Source organism: Dendrobates tinctorius, unplaced genomic scaffold (genome assembly GCF_039654945.1).
Source record: "Dendrobates tinctorius isolate UK_male_01 unplaced genomic scaffold, ASM3965494v1 ptg000502l, whole genome shotgun sequence".
NCBI lineage: Eukaryota > Metazoa > Chordata > Amphibia > Anura > Dendrobatidae > Dendrobates > Dendrobates tinctorius.
The window spans coordinates 105,808-127,535 of NW_027362161.1; the positions used below are offsets into that span (position 1 = coordinate 105,808).

At 48.7% G+C, this 21,728-nt stretch overlaps 1 protein-coding gene across 4 annotated transcripts in view; it reads left to right on the forward strand.

Moving 5' to 3' along the window:
• The window catches only part of LOC141078101 (phospholipid scramblase 2-like), a 112,078-nt gene extending 98,179 nt beyond the window's left edge, over nucleotides 1–13,899 (forward strand). For all 4 annotated transcript variants that reach the window (XM_073564938.1, XM_073564939.1, XM_073564937.1 and 1 more), the window contains exon 8: nucleotides 13,569–13,899. In XM_073564938.1, the coding sequence (XP_073421039.1) occupies nucleotides 13,569–13,628 (60 nt within the window). In that variant the 3' untranslated portion in view covers nucleotides 13,629–13,899. The remainder of the gene's footprint in view (nucleotides 1–13,568) is intronic.
• The last annotated feature ends 7,829 nt before the right edge of the window (nucleotides 13,900–21,728 follow it).

A 21,728-nucleotide genomic window follows, 5' to 3' on the forward strand; every position in this document is an offset into this window, starting at 1 on the left:
TGGTGGGCCCCATCTATCATTCTCCAGAGTATAGTGCTCCCCAAAAATTGCTGTCCCAACATTGAAAACAATCAAATAAGTCTCCTCGCTAGGGAATCCCTGTACTTGTCTGGACAGGTGCTGTAGCTTGCTTAACAGCTCGCCAGCCGTTCTCACGCCCAGTATGGATTACACGTGATTGCACAAAGGTGAGAAAGGGTACCGTATCCCCAGATAACATGTATGGATAGCGTACACATTCAAAATATATGTCTCAGGAGGCAGGCTCAGACGGTGTTAGGCCCAGTATGGATTGCACGTGATTGCACAAAGGTTAGAAAGGGTACCGTATCCCCGGATAACATGTATGGATAGCGTACACATTCAAAATATATGTCTATACAGCATGAGGCAGGCTCAGACGGTGTTAGGCCCAGTATGGATTGCACGTGATTGCACAAAGGTTAGAAAGGGTACCGTATCCCTGGATAATATGTATGGACAGCGTACACATTCAAAATATATGTCTCAGGAGGCAGGCTAAGACGGTGTTAGGCCCAGTATGGATCGCACGTGATTGCACAAAGGTTAGAAAGGGTACCGTATCCCTAGATAACATGTATGGATAGCGTACACATTCAAAATATATGTCTCAGGAGGCAGGCTCAGACGGTGTTAGGCCCAGTATGGATTGCACGTGATTGCACAAAGGTGAGAAAGGGTACCGTTTCCCTGGATAACATGTATGGATAGCGTACACATTCAAAATATATGTCTCAGGAGGCAGGCTCAGACGGTGTTAGGCCCAGTATGGATTGCACGTGATTGCACAAAGGTTAGAAAGGGTACCGTATCCCCGGATAACATGTATGGATAGCGTACACATTCAAAATATATGTCTATACAGCATGAGGCAGGCTCAGACGGTGTTAGGCCCAGTATGGATTGCACGTGATTGCACAAAGGTTAGAAAGGGTACCGTATCCCTGGATAATATGTATGGATAGCGTACACATTCAAAATATATGTCTCAGGAGGCAGGCTCAGACGGTGTTAGGCCCAGTATGGATCGCACGTGAATGCACAAAGGTTAGAAAGGGTACCGTATCCCTGGATAACAAGTATGGATAGCGTACACATTCAAAATATATGTCTCAGGAGGCAGGCTCAGACGGTGTTAGGCCCAGTATGGATTGCACGTGATTGCACAAAGGTTAGAAAGGGTACCGTATCCCTGGATAACATGTATGGATAGCGTACACATTCAAAATATATGTCTCAGGAGGCAGGCTCAGACGGTGTTAGGCCCAGTATGGATTGCACGTGATTGCACAAAGGTTAGAAAGGGTACCGTATCCCTGGATAACATGTATGGATAGCGTACACATTCAAAATATATGTCTCAGGAGGCAGGCTCAGACGGTGTTAGGCCCAGTATGGATTGCACGTGATTGCACAAAGGTTAGAAAGGGTACCGTATCCCTGGATAATATGTATGGACAGCGTACACATTCAAAATATATGTCTCAGGAGGCAGGCTAAGACGGTGTTAGGCCCAGTATGGATCGCACGTGATTGCACAAAGGTTAGAAAGGGTACCGTATCCCCAGATAACATGTATGGATAGCGTACACATTCAAAATATATGTCTCAGGAGGCAGGCTCAGACGGTGTTAGGCCCAGTATGGATTGCACGTGATTGCACAAAGGTTAGAAAGGGTACCGTATCCCCGGATAACATGTATGGATAGCGTACACATTCAAAATATATGTCTATACATCAGGAGGCAGGCTCAGACGGTGTTAGGCCCAGTATGGATTGCACGTGATTGCACAAAGGTTAGAAAGGGTACCGTTTCCCCGGATAACATGTATGGATAGCGTACACATTCAAAATATATGTCTCAGGAGGCAGGCTCAGACGGTGTTAGGCCCAGTATGGATTGCACGTGATTGCACAAAGGTTAGAAAGGGTACCGTATCCCCAGATAACATGTATGGATAGCGTACACATTCAAAATATATGTCTATACATCAGGAGGCAGGCTCAGACGGTGTTAGGCCCAGTATGGATTGCACGTGATTGCACAAAGGTTAGAAAGGGTACCGTTTCCCCGGATAACATGTATGGATAGCGTACACATTCAAAATATATGTCTCAGGAGGCAGGCTCAGATGGTGTTAGGCCCAGTATGGATTGCACGTGATTGCACAAAGGTTAGAAAGGGTACCGTATCCCCGGATAACATGTATGGATAGCGTACACATTCAAAATATATGTCTCAGGAGGCAGGCTCAGACGGTGTTAGGCCCAGTATGGATTGCACGTGATTGCACAAAGGTTAGAAAGGGTACCGTATCCCCGGATAACATGTATGGATAGCGTACACATTCAAAATATATGTCTATACATCAGGAGGCAGGCTCAGACGGTGTCAGGCACAGTATGGATTTGACGGCCCAGATTACACAGCGGAGGAGCAGGGAGAGGTAAAGATTGCAAATGCTGGGGCCCTGCCCAAGCAAGGGGGGCCCACTCGTGGGCGTCGGTACTGGCACTGGGCCCCTCATAGTACAGCGGTGTGTCTGACGGCGGGTGTGCACCACCACCGTCAGAGACACTTGATTGCACTATGAGGGACCCTGTGCCAGTGCCCGCGCCCAAGAGTCGGCCTACCCACCTGTCCAGGGCAACGGCACTCGCATGGTGTCGTGCGGTAGGTGGTGACCCCGGCCATGGGGGGGGAGGCAGCACAGTTAGGGAGTTTTAGAAAGTGGCATATGTTGATGTTGGACATTCAGCTGATGCAAAAGGCGAAATAGGTGAAGTACCAGGAAGAGGTGGACCAAAGCAAGCCATTTTTCTGTCACCCTATGTGTCATCAGGGGAAGGTGGGACAAAATCCTTGGAAACCCATGCGTGGTTCATTTTAATGAAGGTTAGATCATCCACATTTTGGGTTGACAGACGGGTCCTTTTTTCTGTCAGGATTGATCCAGCTGCACTGAAGACTCTTTCCGATAGCACACTTGCAGCTGGGCAAGCGAGCTCCTGTAAGGCATATTGGGCCAATTCAGGCCAGGTGTCCAGTTTAGCGGCCCAATAGTCAAAGGGGAATGACCTGTGTGGGAGAACATCGATATGGGAGGAAAAGTAGTTTGTTACCATAGTTGACAACTGCTGTCTCCTGTCACTTTCCATCGATGCAGTATTACCAGTTGTGTGAGCGGTATTTGAAAAATCAGTCCACAACATTGTCATGAAACCCCTGTCTCCAACGCCACTTCTGCTGTGTGCACCACGAACACCTCTGCCAAGCTGCCCCCGGCCCGTACGGCTCGTGTGAGAACCATCACCGCTGCTGTGTGCTGGGAATGCCTCAAGCAACCGATTTACCAGAGTTGCTTGTTTATTAGCCAATATTAGGTCAAGGTTCTCCTGTGGCATGATGTTTTGTAATTTGCCTTTATAGCGTGGATCCAGCATGCTGGCCAACCAGTAGTCGTCATCGTTCATCATTTTGGCAATGCGGGGGTCCCTTTTTAGGATCTGCAAGGCATAATCTGACATGTGGGCCAATGTTCCCGGTGTCAATGATGCACTGCGAGTGCTGGGTGGAGGAGCACTTTCTGGCAAATCCACATCCCTCCAGTCACGCACAAACCCTGTACCAGACCTTGCCACGCCAACATTTTCACTTGCCCCACGAGATGCATCCTCCTCCCCTAAGTAATCATCCCCATCATCCTCCTCCTCCTCCTCTTCTTCCTCCACCTCGTCCAGGAGAGGTCCCTGAGCAGACAATGGCTGAATGTCATCAAGGATTCCCTCCTCCTCTTCCTCCTCATCAACATTGGCTGCAGACGCCTGCTCCTTAAGGTGCGTCAAAGTTTGCATGAGCAGACGCATAAGTGGGATGCTCATGCTTAGGATGGCGTCGTCTGCGCTTACCAGCCGTGTGCATTCCTCAAAACACTGAAGGACTTTACAAAGGTCTTTCAGCTTCGACCACTGCACACCTGTCAACTCCATGTCTGCTCTCAAAGTGCCTGGCCGTGTATCCTCCCACAAATGCATTATGGCCTGCCTCTGCTCGCACAGCCGCTCCACCATGTACAGGGTGGAGTTCCACCTTGTTGCAATGTCGATAATGAGGCGGTGGTTGGGAAGGTGGAGCAATCGCTGCAGCTTCTGCATACGAACGGAGTGTACAGGCGACCGGCGGATGTGCGCGCACAGTCTTCGCACCTTCTGGAGCAGGGCTGTTAACTCCGGATAATTTTTGAGGAAGCACTGCACCACCAGGTTCAAGGTGTGAGCCAAGCAAGGTATGTGGCTGAGTTTTGAAAGGGCTATGGCTGCCACAAAATTACGGCCGTTATCACTAACTACCTTGCCTGCCTCAAGATGTACACTGCCCAGCCATGACTCAGTTTGTCACTTCAAGTACTCGGCCAGCACCTCGGCGGTGTGTCTGTCGCCCAAACACATCATCTGCAACACAGCCTGCTGACGCTTTCCACTAGCTGCTCGATAGGGGGACACATCGTGTGCAACAGTGGCAGCTGCAGATGGAGTGCTCGTACGACTGCGCTCTGTGGACGAGCTTTCGCTTCTGGAGGGGGTGGAGGAGGAGGAGGGTCGAACGCCTACAGCCAACTGTTTCCTATACCGTGGGCTAGGCAGCACTGTCCCACCACCGCTGTCCCCTGTGGACCCTGCATCCACCACATTAACCCAGTGCGCAGTGATGGACACGTAACGGCCCTGGCCATGCCGACTGGACCATGCATCAGTTGTGAGGTGCACCTTTCCGCTCACTGACTGCTTGAGTGCATGGACAATGCGGTCTTTCACATGATGGTGGAGGGCTGGGATGGCTTTGCGAGAGAAGAAGTGGCGACTGGGTAGGTCATAGCGTGGTACTGCATAGGCCATGAGTTCGCGGAAAGCTTTGCTTTCCACCAACCGAAAGGGCATCATCTCAAACGAGATTAGTTTGGCAATGTGGGCGTTCAAACCCAGTGTACGCGGATGAGAGACTGAGTACTTTCTTGACCTACTCATAGTGTCTGGGAGGGTGAGCTGGACTTGAGAGCTGCATATGGTGGAAGTAGCGGTGGACAGGGCGGACTGAGAGAGGGTTGATGATGGTGATGGAGTTGGTGTTCTTTCTGATGGCCTAGAATCAGTCTTTCGTTGATATAACAGTGGGATTCCCTGACTGCTGTGGCCTTGCAACGACACCTCAACATTTGCTGCTGTGCTAACCGGTGGGCTTACAGTGGGGGAAACAATGTAGCGTTGCTGACTACCTTCGTTGTGATCAGTTGCACATGTGGCACTTGAGGTTTGGTGTTGTGTCCACGCTTGCAAGTGCATGCTGGTTAAATGTCTAAGCATGCAACTGGTATTCAAATTTTTCAGATTTTTCCCTCGGCTAAAGGTCTTTGCGCACTTCTTACAGATAACCTTGGCCTGATCATGAGGATTTTGTTCAAAAAAGTGCCACACTGCACTCTTCCTACTTTGGCAGACATTTTGCGGCCTAGCACGCTGTGATCTTTTGACCCTCTGGACAAGCTTTCCAGCAACTCTTTTGATGTTTGGAACCTGTCTTTGGAGTGCTCCGGGCCTGCCAGATAACAGCTGTTGCGATGTCGATGTCTGCTGTGGATGCTCCTCATCTGAGCTATTGGAAGCAGCACCCTCTTCCCCCAATGGATGCCAATCTGGGTCAACAACTGGGTCATCCATCACCTCCTCTTCTATGTCATGTGCACCTTCCTCTGTGTCACCGTGTATGGTGGTATAGTGTGCGGGAAGGGGCACCTGAGTCTCATCAGGGTCAGAATCTGGCTCTGTACACTGCGAGGACAATGTAGTGCTCTGAGTGAATGTACCAGCAGAATCATCCATCAGCAGCTGTGCATCAGTGCACTCCATGTCAGATTCATCTTGGCCTGGGTAATTCACCATTTCACTTGATAATCCAGGCATGGTATGTGAAAACAGCTCCATGGAGTAATCAGTAGTATGGCCTGCGTCATCCTTCAATCTTGGTTGGGGTGAAGGACACAAGGAAAGGTGTGGTTCATGAACATGAGCCTCCAATGACGACTCAGTGCTTTTACTTTTTACAACTGAAGAAGAGGAGGCGATAGAGCTGGAGGCTGAGTCAGCAATGTAAGACAAAACTTTTTCCTGATGCTCTGGCTTTAAAAGCGGTTTGCCAACTCCTAGAAAACTAAGCGTTCGAGGCCTTATGTAGCCAGACGATGACGCAGGCTCAACACCTCCTGCATTCGGTCCTATTTTGCTCTTGCCACTACCATCAGATCCACCACCAACACCATCATTACCAGCTGCCAACCCCCGCCCAATTCCACGGCCTCTTCCACCAGCCTTCCTCATTTTTGGTAGAAATGTAGACAAAATCCAACAAACTATATAGTATGTAAAACAAGGTGTCTATAGGACAGGGGAGATTTTGAATTTCTGCACACACTTTTGGACACTGGACACTTTTGGATTGTGTGAGGCCCACTGATATCTGAGCGCTATGTGACAGGCTCGATGGCACAGCTGTGACCTAAGTGACTAGAGAATAAGTGAGATTTTGAATCTCTGCACACACTTTTGGACACTGGACACTTTTGGATTGTGTGAGGCCCACTGATATCTGAGCGCTATGTGACAAGCTCGATGGCACAGCTGTGACCTAAGTGACTAGAGGATAAGTGAGAGTTTGAATCTCTGCACGCACTTTTGGACACTGGACACTTTTGGATTGTGTGAGGCCCAATGAATATCTGAGCGCTATGTGACAAGCTCGATGGCACAGCTGTGACCTAAGTGACTAGAGGATAGGTGAGAGTTTGAATCTCTGCACACACTTTTGGACACTGGACACTTTTGGATTGTGTGAGGCCCAATGAATATCTGAGCGCTATGTGACAAGCTCGATGGCACAGCTGTGACCTAAGTGACTAGAGAATAAGTGAGATTTTGAATCTCTGCACACACTTTTGGACACTGGACACTTTTGGATTGTGTGAGGCCCAATGAATATCTGAGCGCTATGTGACAGGCTCGATGGCACAGCTGTGACCTAAGTGACTAGAGAATAAGTGAGATTTTGAATCTCTGCACACACTTTTGGACACTGGACACTTTTGGATTGTGTGAGGCCCAATGAATATCTGAGCGCTATGTGACAAGCTCGATGGCACAGCTGTGACCTAAGTGACTAGAGGATAAGGGAGATTGGATTGCTTTTAAAAAAGCAGTTTGCGGAGCAGTGGGTAAACAGCAATGCCAGCCTGTCAGGAAGCCTTAAAAGGCAGCCCAACAACCAACACCACTGATACACCACTATATAGCCTCCCCTTGCACTGCACACAGTGACTGGTGTGTTGTGCAGGCCAAATTGCTATCAGCAGCATAAGCAGTTTTTTTTTCTTCTCAGCAGGACAAAAAAAAAAAATTGGGATTGCTTTTAAAAAAGCAGTTTGAGGCCCAATGAATATCTGAGCGCTATGTGACAGGCTCGATGGCACAGCTGTGACCAAAGTGACTAGAGGATAAGGGAGATCGGATTGCTTTTAAAAAAGCAGTTTGCGGAGCAGTGGGTAAACAGCAATGCCAGCCTGTCAGGAAGCCTTAGAAGGCAGCCCAACAACCAACACCACTGATACACCACTATATAGCCTCCCCTTGCACTGCACACACAGTGACTGGTGTGTTGTGCAGGCCAAATCGCTAGCAGCAGAAGCAGTTTTTTGGTCTTCTTCCCTGCCTAACGCTCTCCCTACAGAATCAGCAGCAACCTATCCCTATACTGAGATCGGCAGAAGTAAGATGGCGGTCGGCGTGCACGCCCTTTTATACCCCCTGTGACGCCCACCAAAGCAAGCCAATCACTTGCATGCCCTTCTGAAAGATGGTGGTGACCCGTGCCTATGTCATCACGTTGCCCACAGTGTCCGTGGATCCTGATTGGCTGAAAAAGAGCGCAAAACAAACTTTTGAAACGCGACTTTGGCGCGTAAGTCGCCGACCTCGTGGCCGACCTCATCCTAGGGTCGGGTTTCGTTTCATGAAACACGACTTTGCCAAAAGTCGGCGACTTTTGAATTTTTTCGACCCGTTTCGCTCAACTCTACTGAGGATGTTGCAGGAAGGAGGCAAGGACACAACAGGGTGCAGTTTCTTTACCTTTACTTGGCAAACGCAGTCCAGGGTCCTGGTTACAGATGGCACAGGAGCAGGCTAGCCTGGAAGCAACTCAGGGATCTCTCTATCAGATGGGTTGTGTAGTCTCCTTCCTAGCGCTGGCTTGAGGTACATCCAGTACTGTGTTACACTGAAGTTCCTCCTTCTTATCTTCTCTTATGTCTATTAGAATCACTGCACACATACACTTAAGGAGTATTTGCTTATTAGTGAAATTTATTGAAAACAAGTGCTCTTATAGTGATTGCGACAGAATGACGTTTCGGTCATTCAAGACCTTGATCACATAAGTGGCCTTGAACAATGTAGTGGTTCATGAAGGATGTGGTCCTTATGATTAAAATAGGGACAGCGAGTATGCCCGTAGTAGTTCTGAACTAAGGGCTGTCCTGAATTAGGTAATGGTCACTTATGCCTTTAGGTTAGCCAGGGTCAGAGCGGTCGCTCTATGTGGGGTGGTGGCGAGACGGTGGAGTGTGTTAACACTCAGTTGTAGCAACTCAGGGATCTCTCTATCAGATGAGTTGTGTAGTCTCCTTCCTAGCGCTGGCTTGAGGTACATGCAGTACTGTGTTACACTGAAGTTCCTCCTTCTTATCTTCTCTTAGAACTACCTCGTATGGCAGACAGCTGTAGCCCTCTATCTCTCTTGGCTCACCAGTCGCTGTTGTGCCTCCGAGTCTTAGGTGGGAATAGAGCATTTACAGCTTCCTATTCCTCTGGTTTCTGTTGCAGGACCTTCAGTATCCTTACAATCATGGAGACCAGGCTCCAGATCATGCGCTATCACTGGGAGGGAGCTCTCTGTCCTCAGCTCAACCTCCAGCTTCTCTTCACACGTCTACACACGTGGCCCTTCTCACACTAACTAACTAATTTCCCCTCCTGGCCCTCAGAGAGCACTCCTCCCCCAATCTGGTTCAGAACGCCCTCTGCTGGCCTGGAGTGGGAACTGTGTTGCATGACATGTTTAACTGTTAGAGAGACCCTTCATTGCCTCCAAGCCTGACATCACCCTCCCTGGAGGAAGGCAATGCCACTGTGGTGACCATACTCCTGGGGGCGCCACAATAGCCTCAATGAAACGTATCTCACCTCCAGCACTTTGCAAGCGACTTTGTCACAGAGGTTATTACCACAGAGTAATGATCAGGAATGGGACGAGAAAGAGAAGAGACAATGGACGTTGTATTACTTAGGAACATTGCTAATTCCATGTGTCATGCTGACGTGGCCTCTCTGGTGAGGTGGATTCTCTAAGCCATAAGTCACGGTGAGCAGCACAGGCGAGAGGCGATGATGCAGCGGAAATAGACTTTTCAGTCTCCAAAGAGACTGACAGACTGACCCCTGCCTATACACAAAGAGACTGACAGACTGACCCCCACCTGTACACAGAGACTGACAGACTGACCCCCGCCTATACACAAAGAGACTGACAGACTGACCCCCGCCTGTACACAGAGAGACTGACAGACTGACCCCCGCCTGTACACAAAGAGACTGACAGACTGACCCCCGCCTATACACAAAGAGACTGACAGACTGACCCCTGCCTATACACAAAGAGACTGACAGACTGACCCCCGCCTATACACAGAGAGACTGAAAGACTGACCCCCGCCTGTACACAAAGAGACTGACACCTGTACACAGAGACTGACAGACTGACCCCCTCCTGTACACAGAGAGACTGACCCCCGCCTGTACACAGAGACTGACAGACTGACCCCCGCCTGTACACAAAGAGACTGACCCCCTCCTGTACACAGAGAGACTGACACCTGTACACAGAGACTGACAGACTGACCCCCGCCTGTACACAAAGAGACTGACAGACTGACACCTGTACACAGAGACTGACAGACTGACCCCCTCATGTACACAGAGACTGACAGACTGACCCCCGCCTATACACAAAGAGACTGACAGACTGACCCCTGCCTGTACACAAAGAGACTGACAGACTGACCCCCACCTGTACACAGAGACTGACAGACTGACCCCCGCCTATACACAAAGAGACTGACAGACTGACCCCCGCCTGTACACAGAGAGACTGACAGACTGACCCCCGCCTGTACACAGAGAGACTGACAGACTGACCCCCGCCTGTACACAAAGAGACTGACAGACTGACCCCCGCCTATACACAAAGAGACTGACAGACTGACCCCTGCCTATACACAAAGAGACTGACAGACTGACCCCCGCCTGTACACAAAGAGACTGACACCTGTACACAGAGACTGACAGACTGACCCCCTCCTGTACACAGAGAGACTGACAGACTGACCCCCGCCTGTACACAGAGACTGACAGACTGACCCCCGCCTGTACACAAAGAGACTGACCCCCTCCTGTACACAGAGAGACTGACACCTGTACACAGAGACTGACAGACTGACCCCCGCCTGTACACAAAGAGACTGACAGACTGACACCTGTACACAGAGACTGACAGACTGACCCCCTCATGTACACAGAGACTGACAGACTGACCCCCGCCTATACACAAAGAGACTGACAGACTGACCCCTGCCTGTACACAAAGAGACTGACAGACTGACCCCTGCCTGTACACAAAGAGACTGACAGACTGACCCCCTCCTGTACACAGAGACTGACAGACTGACCCCTGCCTATACACAAAGAGACTGACAGACTGACCCCCTCTTATACACAGAGAGACTGACAGACTGACCCCCGCCTGTACACAAAGAGACTGACAGACTGACCCCCGCCTATACACAGAGACTGACAGACTGACCCCTGCCTATACACAAAGAGACTGACAGACTGACCCCTGCCGATACACAAAGAGACTGACATACTGACCCCCGCCTGTACACAAAGAGACTGACACCTGTACACAGAGACAGAAAGACTGACCCCCGCCTGTACACAGAGAGACTGACACCTGTAGACAGAGACTGACAGACTGACCCCCACCTGTACACAAAGAGATTGACAGACTGACCCCCGCCTGTACACAAAGAGACTGACAGACTGACCCCCGCCTGTACACAAAGAGACTGACAGACTGACCCCCGCCTGTACACAAAGAGACTGACAGACTGACCCCTGCCGATACACAGAGAGACTGACAGACTGACCCCCGCCTATACACAGAGAGACTGACAGACTGACCCCCGCCTATACACAAAGAGACTGACAGACTGACCCCTGCCTATACACAGAGACTGACAGACTGACCCCTGCCTATACACAAAGAGACTGACAGACTGACCCCCGCCTATACACAGAGAGACTGACAGACTGACCCCCGCCTGTACACAAAGAGACTGACAGACTGACCCCCGCCTATACACAGAGACTGACAGACTGACCCCTGCCTATACACAAAGAGACTGACAGACTGACCCCTGCCGATACACAAAGAGACTGACATACTGACCCCCGCCTGTACACAAAGAGACTGACACCTGTAGACAGAGACAGAAAGACTGACCCCCGCCTGTACACAGAGAGACTGACACCTGTAGACAGAGACTGACAGACTGACCCCCGCCTGTACACAGAGAGACTGACACCTGTAGACAGAGACTGACAGACTGACCCCCACCTGTACACAAAGAGATTGACAGACTGACCCTCCTGTACACAGAGACTGACAGACTGACCCCCGCCTGTACACAGAGAGACTGACACCTGTACACAGAGACTGACAGACTGACCCCCGCCTGTACACAGAGAGACTGACAGACTGACACCTGTACACAGAGACTGACAGACTGACCCCCACCTGTACACAAAGAGATTGACAGACTGACCCTCCTGTACACAGAGACTGACAGACTGACCCCCGCCTGTACACAGAGAGACTGACACCTGTACACAGAGACTGACAGACTGACCCCCGCCTGTACACAGAGAGACTGACAGACTGACACCTGTACACAGAGACTGACAGACTGACCCTCGCCTTTACACAAAGAGACTGACAGACTGACCACTGTACACAGAGACTGGCAGACTGACCCCCGCCTGTACACAAAGAGATTGACAGAGTGACCCCCGCCTGTACACAGAGAGACTGACAGACTGACACCTGTACAAAAAGAGACTGACAGACTGACCCCTGTACACAGAGACTGACAGACTGACCCCTCCTGTACAGAGGGACTGACAGACTGACCCAGCCTGTACAGAGAGACTGACAGACTGACCCCCTCCTGTACAGAGAGACTGACAGACTGAACCCCACCTGTACACAAAGAGACTGACAGACTGACCCCTCCTGTACACAGAGAGACTGACAGACTGACCCCCTCCTGTACAGAGAGACTGACTGACCCCATCTGTAGACAAAGACTGACAGACTGACCCCTCCTCTACAGAGAGACTGACAGACTGACCCCCGCCTGTATACAGAGACTGACAGACTGACCCCCGCCTGTACACAAAGAGATTGACAGACTGACCCCTGCCTTTACACAAAGAGACTGACAGACTGACCCCTGTACACAGAGACTGGCAGACTGACCCCCGCCTTCACACAAAGAGATTGACAGACTGACCTCCGCCTGTACACAAAGAGACTGACAGACTGACCCCGTCTGTAGACAGAGACTGGCAGACTGACCCCTCCTGTACGCAGAGACTGACAAACTGACCCCGCCTATACAGAGAGACTGACAGACTGACCCCCTCCTGTACAGAGAGACTGGCAGACTGACCCAGCCTGTATACAGAGACTGTCAGACTGACCCCTCCTGTACGGAGAGACTGACAGACTGAACCCCGCCTATACAGAGAGACTGACAGACTGACCCCCTCCTGTACAGAGAGACTGGCAGACTGACCCCTCCTGTACGGAGAGACTGTCAGACTGACCCCTCCTGTACGGGGAGACTGACAGACTGAACCCCGCCTATACAGAGAGACTGACAGACTGGCCCCTCCTGTACGGAGAGACTGTCAGACTGACCCCTCCTGTACGGAGAGACTGACAGACTGAACCCCGCCTATACAGAGAGACTGACAGACTGACCCCCTCCTGTACAGAGAGACTGACAGACTGACCCCCGACTGTAGACAGAGACTGACATACTGACCCCCGCCTATACACAAAGAGACTGACAGACTGACCCCCGCCTGTACACAGAGACTGACACACTGAACCCGCCTGTACAGAGAGACTGACAGACTGACCCCTGACTGTAGACAGAGACTGACAGACTGACACCTCCTGTACACAGAGACTGACAGACTGACCCCCGCCTGTACACAGAGACTGACAGACTGACCCCCGACTGTAGACAGAGACTGTCAGACTGACCCCCGATTGTAAAGACTTACTTATTTTAATGACATTTTTCCTTGTTTTCAGAATCATTTCATCAAATGTTCACGGATGAATCTGCAGAGACGAGCACGGAGCAATTCCTAGTGTCACCTGCAGCAGATATCGCAGTCTCCTCAGCCACATGTACCCGGTGGCGGCTTCTCCGCAGAGCATCACACCCCACCACTCCTGGCCATGTGCCACGGGCGCTCAGGGGGTGGTGGCCACAAATCGCTGACATCTAGAAGAAAACTATTCAAAACGACTAATGCACGATGAGAAGCGTCTGACAACCTGCGTTCCTGGCAGTTATAATGAGCTGTATTATTTGTGCGCTGTATCCTCCATCTGAATAAATGCGGTATCTCCTGACTGATATGGCGCCTCTCAGAGGAATGAATGGGAGTTTATGGTGTGCACTACAAGTACCAGATTCCATATGGCCGATCGGCCACCTGCAGGTTAGTTAGGTCTTGTCCCATTGTTCCTCCTGTGTGGGAGAATCACAAGAGGGAGGTGAGTGATCATGGGGGACGGGGTCGTGATTTACACTGATTGTGGGGTTACTGCTGGTAGTCTAGAGCTGGGAATGGGCTAACGTCCACATCCCTGGTGGTCTATAGTTGGGAAGGGGTTAATGTCAGCCTCACTGGTTGTCTACAGTGGAGAAAGGGTTAATGTCAGCGTCCAAGGTGTTATGCAGTGGAGAAGGGGTTAATGTCAGCATCCCAGGTGGTCCGCAGCATCAAAGAGGTTAATATCGGTGTGAGGAGCTGGCCTTGTTCCAAACACTATTGGACCAATGCACACACAGCGGAGCCCACAGCTCTCAGGGATGCAGACTTGTTCCAGCATGGAGCACTGGTTTTGTCAATCTTATTGCTGTGTTTTATTAGATTTTTTCTTGCTGTGGTTTATTAGTGATTTTCTTGCTGGTCAGTTCATCCTCAGGAATCAATGTTTCCATTCAGTGACAGTCAGCAGATAATTCCATTGCTCTCGTCAGTGTCTCAGGGGCCTGAAGCCATTGTTCTACCAGTCTAGGCCCATTGTGTGGATAGGGATTGTAGACCCAGTGGCGTCGTCACCACAGGGGTCTCACATCAGCCCCAAGTGATGGGTTCAGCCTGAGGAACATACCTCCACCAATGCACAGGTAGCTTTGTGGGGAGGTTTCACGATCCCACCGCTGACACGGGTATGTCAGCAGACGGAGGGAAGCGATGTTCTGCCGACACACGGCTATCACAGGCACAGTGGGGGCTTATCTTAGTTATCCCACCACTGGCACCATGTGACAAAAATACAGCAAGCTAGTCTTGTCCTAGCAATTTATCGCAGGGGGGTTATTTTGGATGTCCCACCACTGCTAACAACCTTCTAAGAACTGCGGGGATTTATGTATATCCTACTTTCTAAGTTCCACTTTGGAACTCGCAGCTCTCCGGCGCCCCCCCTTATCCTCAGGTCAGTCAGGGAACTACACCTGGGATAATTGTTCACCGGCCGGCTGCTTCAATGAGGTCTGGCCACCCGGCCCGCTGCAGTGAGGGAATTATAAACAGGCCGCAGCCAAACCCAATTAGCTTATAAAGTCCCTTTCCATCACAGCCAGCAATACCCGGGGTCCAAATCACACTTCGCTGACACCAGATACGATTCACTTAATCAATGAGTTAATTAAGAGGGTCCGTAGCAAACCCCCAAATTAGTAGCGATTATCTAAAAAAGGCGCATAGTTCGTTTATTAGAGCATGAAGACAGACTGATAATTTTACGATTTATTCCCCAAAGTCGGGCAGTAATTACATAGATAAAAAATTGTTACAAAGTTGAGACAGTAGATATGTACAATGCAAATATAAAATAAATGGGATTAACATAGATTACAGTGGCTTAATGATCTTTAGGCAAGCCATGTGGGAAAAGAAGGCGGAGCCACACGTCTCCACTCATCTGGGGTTCTTGTCAGTAGGGACTCTGCAGCTCCAACTGAATGGTTTGAACCTTCACATGCCTTTATGGTCTCTGCTGTGTGACCTCACAGAAGAGGCCGGGCTGGAGGAGTTCAGCCCCCCTTTCTCTAAGTCGCAATTTAACTAAAAAACTTATATTAACTATATCTAGATGAGGGAAGCTGTTATGAATAGGTCACCGAGGAGGAAAAAAACAAGCTAAGCCCCAGAAAAACCAGAGAGGTTGGTAACTATGCAGATTGCAGATCCCTGATCCTAACCACACAACTAGCAGCAGCCGTGGAGCGTACCTACGATGAACCTAGACGCCTCGTCACGGCCGGAGGACTAAATAAGCCTAAAGCAAGAAAAGGGGAAAACTAACTGCCCCTGAGCAGACCCCAAAGGAATAGACAACCCCCACACATGTATTGACAGTAAAACAAGATGAAAGCACAAACACAGGCAGGAAAATAGGCTGAGCAAACGATGGGGCCCAAACTAACTAGAAAGGAGAGGAAAGGAAAGACACTGTCTGCAATCTGCCCAAAACCCTACAAAATAATGTCCAACACTTCTGATAACAAAATTAACCCTGAAGTCACTAGACTTCTCCCACTATATCAGCACTCTGAAGTATTCTGAGACAGCAAAAAGAGGCCAATCTAATAAGGGGCAAAAAGCAAATTGGCAAATACAGATAAATAAGAGTGGAAATTCAGCACAGCCCCAGCCGGGTCTGCCTGACCACACAAAAAACTGAATAGACCAACAAAATCAGGTGTGAACAATAGCAGAAAAACTTAGCTTGAGCTGACTGGAACAGAGCTGAGAACTAAGATCTGACAAGCAGAAGGAATCACCAGCACCAGAGTAGGGCGTCGGCTGTCTTAAATACAATCTGAGATTCCTGAGGTCCAATCATCATCCTCATTATCAGGTGGCAGATCTCTACTGATTAAATCAGCCTCACTACCTCCTGTTACCACCAGAGGGAGCCTGGAAGGAGAACTCACAACTGGTAGACCAGAAAATGAACTCAAAACAGTACCCCCCTTGAGGAGGGGTCACCGAACCCTCATCTACGCCACCAGGCCGATCAGGATGGGCCCGGTGAAAAGCACGAACCAATCTATTGGCATGAATATGAGAGGCAGAGACCCAAGAATTATCCTCCTGGCCATAACCCTTCCATTTGACCAAATACTGGAGTCTCCGTCTAACCAAACGAGAATCCAATATTTTCTCTACCTCATATTCAACATTGCTTTCAACCAACACAGGGTCAGGAGGTGCTGCCATAGGAACCACTGGCTCAACAAACCTCTTCAACAGAGATTTGTGAAATACGTTATGGATCTTGAATGTAACTGGAAGAGCCAATCGAAACGAAACAGGAATAAGAATCTCCAAAATAAGATCCAATAAAGATTTAAGATTGGCTTAAATTTTGGAGATGCAACCTTCATAGGAATATTCTTAGATGACAACCAAACCATATCACCCACTTTAAACCGGAGACCAATGGTCCTATGCCGGTTGGAAAATCGCAGGGCCTTTTCCTGAGAGAGTGACAACTTATCCACCACTTGGTCCCATATCTGCTGCATTCTCTCAACCACAGTGTCCACACCTGGGCAGGACGAAGATTCCACTTGCCCTGAAGAGAATCGAGGATGAAACCCAAAATTACAGAAAAAGGGTGACATCAAAGTGGCAGAACTAGCTCTATTGTTCAGCGCGAATTCGGCCAAGGGCAAAAATGAGACCCAATCATCCTGATCAGCATATATAAAACATCTTAAATAAGACTCCAAGGTCTGGTTTGTTCTCTCAGCCTGTCCATTGGTCTGGGGATGAAACGCGGAGGAGAAGGATAACTGAATTCCCAGACTGGAACAAAAGGCTTTCCAGAATCTGGAAACAAACTGAACTCCTCTGTCGGACACAATGTTCTCAGGAATCCCATGTAACCGAACCACCTGTTATAAAAACAAGGGCACCAACTCAGCGGAAGATGGCAACTTTGGGAGTGGTACCAGATGGACCATCTTCGAAAATCTATTACAAATCACCCAGATAACAGTCATTCTCTGAGAGACAGGAAGATCAGAAATAAAATCCATTGAGATATGGGTCCATGGCCTCTTGGGCACCGGCAGGGGCATCAGCAACCCACTAGAACGAGAACAGGGTTTAGACCGAGAACAAGTCCCACAGGACTGTACAAAATTCCTGACATCACGAGATAAGACAGGCCACCAAAAGGACCGACACACCAAATCTCTGGTACCAAAAATACATGGATGACCAGCCAATGCGGAGCAATGAATTTCAGACATCACTCTCTCCACTGGTCAGGAACATACAATTTTCCCATAGGGCAACGCTCAGGTTTATCCTCCTGAAATTCCTCCAGGGCGCGTCTCAAATCGGGCGAAATGGCAGAAAGAACTACCCCCTCACCTAGGATGGTAGTAGGCTCGGTCACATTAAGAGAAAGAAACTCCTAGAAAGGGCGTCTGCCTTAACATTCTTAGTGCCCGGAAGAAAAGAGACCACAAAATTAAAACGCATGAAAAACAAGGCCCATCTAGCCTGTCCAGGATTCAAGCATTTGGCCGACTCCAGATAAATCAAATTCTTGTAATGTCTAGGTCCCTCCAACCAATGTCACCACTCCTCAAATGCCCATTTCATGGCCAACAATTCCCGATTCCCCACGTCATAGTTGCGTTCAGATGGGGAGAACTTTCGAGAAAAGAAGGCACAGGGATTCATCTTAGAAGTCACAGGGTCTTTTTTGGACAAAACAGCTCCTGCACCAATCTCAGAAGCATCTACCTCCACCTGAAATGGAAGTGAGACATCAGGTTGCCGTAAAACCGGAGCTGAAGTAAATCTCCGCTTAAGCTCCGGAAATGCTGAGATAGCCTCAGGAGACCAATTCAGCACATCAGCGCCCTTCTTAGTCAGATCAGTCAGTGGCTTGACAATACCAGAAAAATTACCTATAAATTTACGATAGTAATTAGCAAAACCCAAAAACTTCTGGAGGGCCTTCAAAGAAGTAGGCTGAACCCAATCATAAATGGCCTGTACCTTGGCCGGGTCCATTTCAATAGTCGATGGAGACAAGATAAATCCCAAAAATGAAATCCTCTGTACACCAAAGAGGCATTTCGATCCCTTAACAAACAGGGAATTCTCCCTCAAAATCCGGAACACAGTCCGGACGTGTTCCACATGAGAATCCCAATCACTAGAAAAGATCAAAATATCATCCAGATAGATGATCAAAAACTTATCCACAAAGTCACGGAAAATATCTTTCATAAAGGACTGGAAGACAGAAGGGGCATTAGTGAGCCCAAAAGGCATCACCAGGTACTCAAAATGTCCCTCCGGAGTATTAAACGCCGTCTTCCATTCATCCCCATGCTTGATGCGAATAAGATTATACGCCCCCCTGAGGTCAAGCTTAGTAAACCAGCAGGCAATCTTAACTCTGGAGAATAAATCAGACATCAGAGGTAACGGGTACTGATAAGTTGAAAAGCCGACCCTTGGGAAATTTACACCCAGGCATCAACTCAATTGCACAGTCATAACTCCTATGAGGAGGCAAAGACGCAGACTTACTCTCACTAAATACACCAGAAAAATCGGCTAGATAAATCAGGAATATCATGAGATTGAGGAGAGGTGGAGAAAACAGGAGCGTCCCTAAGAACACACAACCCCAACTCACCACAGACCCAGATTTCCAATCCAAAACTGGATTATGAGTTTGGAACCAAGGAAAACCCAGAACAATAGTATCATGCAAATTATGCAGCACCAAAAATTTACAATTTTCTTGGTGGTCTGAGGTAACTCGCATTATCACCTGGGTCCAAAACTGAGGATTAGTCTCCGCCAAAGGAGTAGCATTAATACCCCTCAAAGGAATAGGGGTCCGCAGGGGCGTCATGGAAAAACCACAACGTTTAGCAAAGTCCAAATCCATCAGATTCAACACTGCTCCTGAATCCACAAAAGCCTAAGTGGAAAACGTGGATAAGGAGCAGATCAGAGTAATTGCCAAAAGGAACTTAGGTTGTATACTGCCCACAGCCAATGTGTGTTCAAAACGTTTCTCTCGTTTAGGGCAGACAGAAATAGTATGAGAGGCGTCTCCACAGAAAAAACACAGCTTATTACGCCTTCTAAACTCCCGACGTTGTGCCCTAGACAAAACCCCATCACATTGCATAGGTTCAGACGTTTGTTCAAAAGGTGGCAGCGCCTCCCGTGTAGTTTTACGTTAACGTAAACGCCAATCAACTTGATTGGCCAATGACAGAGCCATCCAGACCAGAGGGAACAGGAAATCCCACCATACATCTTTTACGGTCTCTGATAAACCCTTCCAAAAGAGAGCTGCCAATGCACTATCATTCCATGTAGTAAGGACCGCCCACTTTTGGAATTTTTGACAGTATAACTCTGCAGAATCCTGACCCTGGTTTAATGCCAATAGGGTTCTCTCAGCTTGATCAACAGCATTAGGTTCATCATATAACAACCGCAAGGCTTGAAAAAATGTATCCACATTAGTCAGAATAGGATTTTCAGGTGTCAGAGAAAAAGCCCAATCCTGGGTATCGCCGCGCAGCAAGGAGATGACAATTTTAACCTGCTGCGCAGAGCTCCCCGGTGAGTTAGGCTTCAAGGCAAGAAATAATTTACAATTATTCTTAAAATTCAGAAATTTAGACCGATCCCCAGAAAACACATCAGGAGTAGGGATCTTAGGTTCAGCAGCATGTGACTGAATGAGGTAGGTGGAAATTCCCTGCACTTCAGCAGCAAGTTGCTCCACACGATCAGACAATTGCTTAATCTCTATTAGGAGAGAAAAAAATCCTCCTACGGCCCCAGAGAAAAAGAGGAAAAAATACATAAAAATAAAAAAATTGACACTTTTTTTTCAACAACTTTTTCCTACTTTTGAGTACCCTAGAATCTGTGGTATGGCTGGTGATTCTGTTATGCATGAGTCACCGAGGAGGAAAAAACCTAAAGCAAGCTAAGCCCCAGAAAAAACAGAGAGGTTGGTAAATATGCAGATTTCAGATCCCTGATCCTAACCACACAACTAGCAGCAGCCGTGTAGCGTACCTACGATGAACCTAGACACCTCGTCACGGCCTCCTGAGGAAGCCAAGGCGTAACGCGCGTAGAGGCGGCAGGCAGTGGCAGCATACAGTCACTTTATGTAAGTGTTACGTTACTTCACTCTATAATTGTTATCTGGTTCAACTTGCATTAATATGCTTCTTACTCTGCTTAGTAGATAATAGTCTGCTTTTGCTCTAGTTTGGTCTTCTTAATGGGCTAATTTTCACCAGTATATGCTGAGGCTATTACTTGTACTTTACTCCTAAATTGCGCCCAGTTTAACTTGCATTAATATGCATTTTACTCTGCTTAGTAACTAGAGTTGAGCGACTTTTGGTTTTTTAGGGTCGCGTTTCGTTTCGTGAAACCCGACTTTTCCAACAGTCGGGTCGAGCAAGATCGTCCGATTATAGGGAAAAGTCGGGGTTGTCCCGAAACACGAAACCCAATGTAAGTCAATGGGGAATAAAAGTCGGCAGTGAGAGGAGGACAGGAAACACACCTACAGTGCCCATTTGAATGCCAAAAGCATCAATTCTTCTTACTTAAGCTTGTCAACCTTAATTAACTTCATAATACAAGTTACGCACTGAAAAATGGGGGTTATTTGGCTACAGACTGTGGGGGGGGAGGGCTGGCTCCAGGTTTTCATGTGCCCTGGGCGAAAGAGCCCCCCTTTAACACATACCACAACTCATCATGCTCCGATACGGCAGAGAAATAGCGGTATAGTACAATGAAAAATACCTCACTTTTTACATCTCATGACGAGGCCCATCTATTTCTCCATACAGAATCATTGGTCCCATATAATGTTTGAAACAGTATATGATGAGCTCCACATAATGCTACAGTATATGTTGGTCCCCATGGATGAAGCTCTACTGTCTTATGGGCCCAAATAATGCTCCAAACATAATGGGCCCCATTTCTAATGCTCTAGTGTATAATGGGCCCTGTAAATGCTGCTCCAGTGTCTGATGTCCACCTTTGGAATGTTCCAGTGTATGGTGGGCCCCATCTATCATTCTCAGACGGTGTTAGGCCCAGTATGGATTGCACGTGATTGCACAAAGGTTAGAAAGGG